Here is a 1,704-nt window from a genome sequence, read left to right as displayed (position 1 = left end):
CCACTTTTTCCTTCTTGTTATATTATTTAGAACACGAAAAAATATTTTATTGGGATTTTTAACTGTTGTGCTTTGACACATAGGATATACAATACAACAAATGTTGGCATTTTTTTAACTTCTGCCATCGGGTAATAAACAAAATCCGAATCAAACGGTAGGAGCAACAACACAACATTCTTATTTCGTAGTTCGTACGTACCCGGCGATCACCCGCTGGTCGTAGGTCAGATGACGTCACACGACAGAACACCGCTTGTAACAAAATTTTTCTACAACCGCAACTTCAAACTTCAAAGTCCCTTTTTTTTTTTTTTTGACGCAGGGTAAATCTTCATAGATACCCGAACTCCTGGGGGGGAGGCCGGGTTATGTGAGATTGTACTCACTAAAACCCCCTGCGATGGCCGCCACAGCACGGAAAACGGAGAGGCTACGGGATCCTTTGCAGCACGTCCGCGGACTCTCCCGTGCGTTGCTCCGCTCGTGGCTGGCGGACCCCTTCTCAGGAGGGCGAAGATGGTCCCGCCCTCCCCGCACCCCTCGCTGGTGCGTACACCGGCAGTCCGGGGCCATACCGGACTGCGGTCCTCCTCTCGGCCGTATGAAAACGGATTGCCCTATTTATTCCGCCCCGGGCACTGGGGCTTGGAGGCCGTGAAGGCGACCCGCAGGTCGCCTCCGCCGGGCAGGATCGGCCCTCTCCCGAGCCCGCCCCGCAGTCTCCTTCTGGACCATGACGGTCTCACAGAAGTTGACTACGGCCTCCCACGCCGATTCCCTGCGTAGCATCGCCGACACGACTGCTCGCAGGGAGAGATTTCGCCCGATTTGCTGGACCAAGACTTTCCTTTCCGCGGTCCACGCGGGACACGCCTCTAGCGTGTGTTGAGCATCGTCTTGGTCCGCCCCGCAGTGGTGGCAAACCGCCGTCGCCTCGCGTCCGATCCTACACAGGTACTCTCCAAAGCAACCGTGACCTGTCAGCACCTGTGTAAGTCGGAAGGTGACTCGTCGCTTCCGCCGCATCCAGGCCTCGAAGGCTGGCAGGATCGCACTCACGACGCGTTTGTGCGCGTACCGATCTCCGCGGAGACGGGCGTACCACGTCGTGTGTGCCCTTCTCTGCTCCTGCCGCCTGAGCGCTTCGAGGACGCTGGCAGGGTACGACGCACTTCCGCCGCTTTGACGGAGGGCGCGAGTCTGGTCGTAGACCCTCGCGTCCCTCTCCGCCAGGATGTCCAACGGTGGAAAGCACGCCAGAAGGGTCGCCGCCTCGAAGGATATCGTGCGATATCCCCGCACCATGCGGACTTAGGATCTTAGTCTTGCAGCGGCGGGTGCCTGTCAGTCGGTGTGACCAAACGGGTGCCCCATAGAGGGCCATCGATCGCACGACACCAGCATAGAGGCGGCGAATCTCCTCCCTCGGTCCCCCGAGATTAGGCAGCAGTCTGTGCAACGCACCCACTGCCTTCTCGATCCGGGGGACCAGGAGCTTGAAGTGTTCTTCAAAGCTCCAGCGACCGTCATTCGACATTTTGCTAGTACGAGTATTTTGACGCAAGTATTTTGACGTTTTCGTTACTTTATTGTCGAGTTGGAATTGTAATTCAATTTATTTAGCTGAGAGCCAGTGAGTGTTCTTGTTAAAAATTAATTATCAAATACGGAAAACAATATTATATTAGCTAAAATGGTTAT

At 55.0% G+C, this 1,704-nt stretch overlaps 1 protein-coding gene across 1 annotated transcript; it reads right to left on the bottom strand.

Annotated features, from left to right (window-relative positions):
• Window positions 1–624: 624 nt before the first annotated feature.
• Window positions 625–1,308, bottom strand: LOC124542612. The gene has a single exon (XM_047120536.1). It carries the CDS (start codon window positions 1,306–1,308, stop codon window positions 625–627), a length of 684 nt encoding a protein of 227 aa, XP_046976492.1.
• Window positions 1,309–1,704: the final 396 nt, after the last annotated feature.

Source organism: Vanessa cardui, chromosome W (genome assembly GCF_905220365.1).
Source record: "Vanessa cardui chromosome W, ilVanCard2.1, whole genome shotgun sequence".
NCBI classification, from domain to species: domain Eukaryota; kingdom Metazoa; phylum Arthropoda; class Insecta; order Lepidoptera; family Nymphalidae; genus Vanessa; species Vanessa cardui.
The sequence above is the reverse complement of the archived record's forward strand: the minus strand, read 5'-3'. Positions and strand labels throughout refer to the sequence as shown.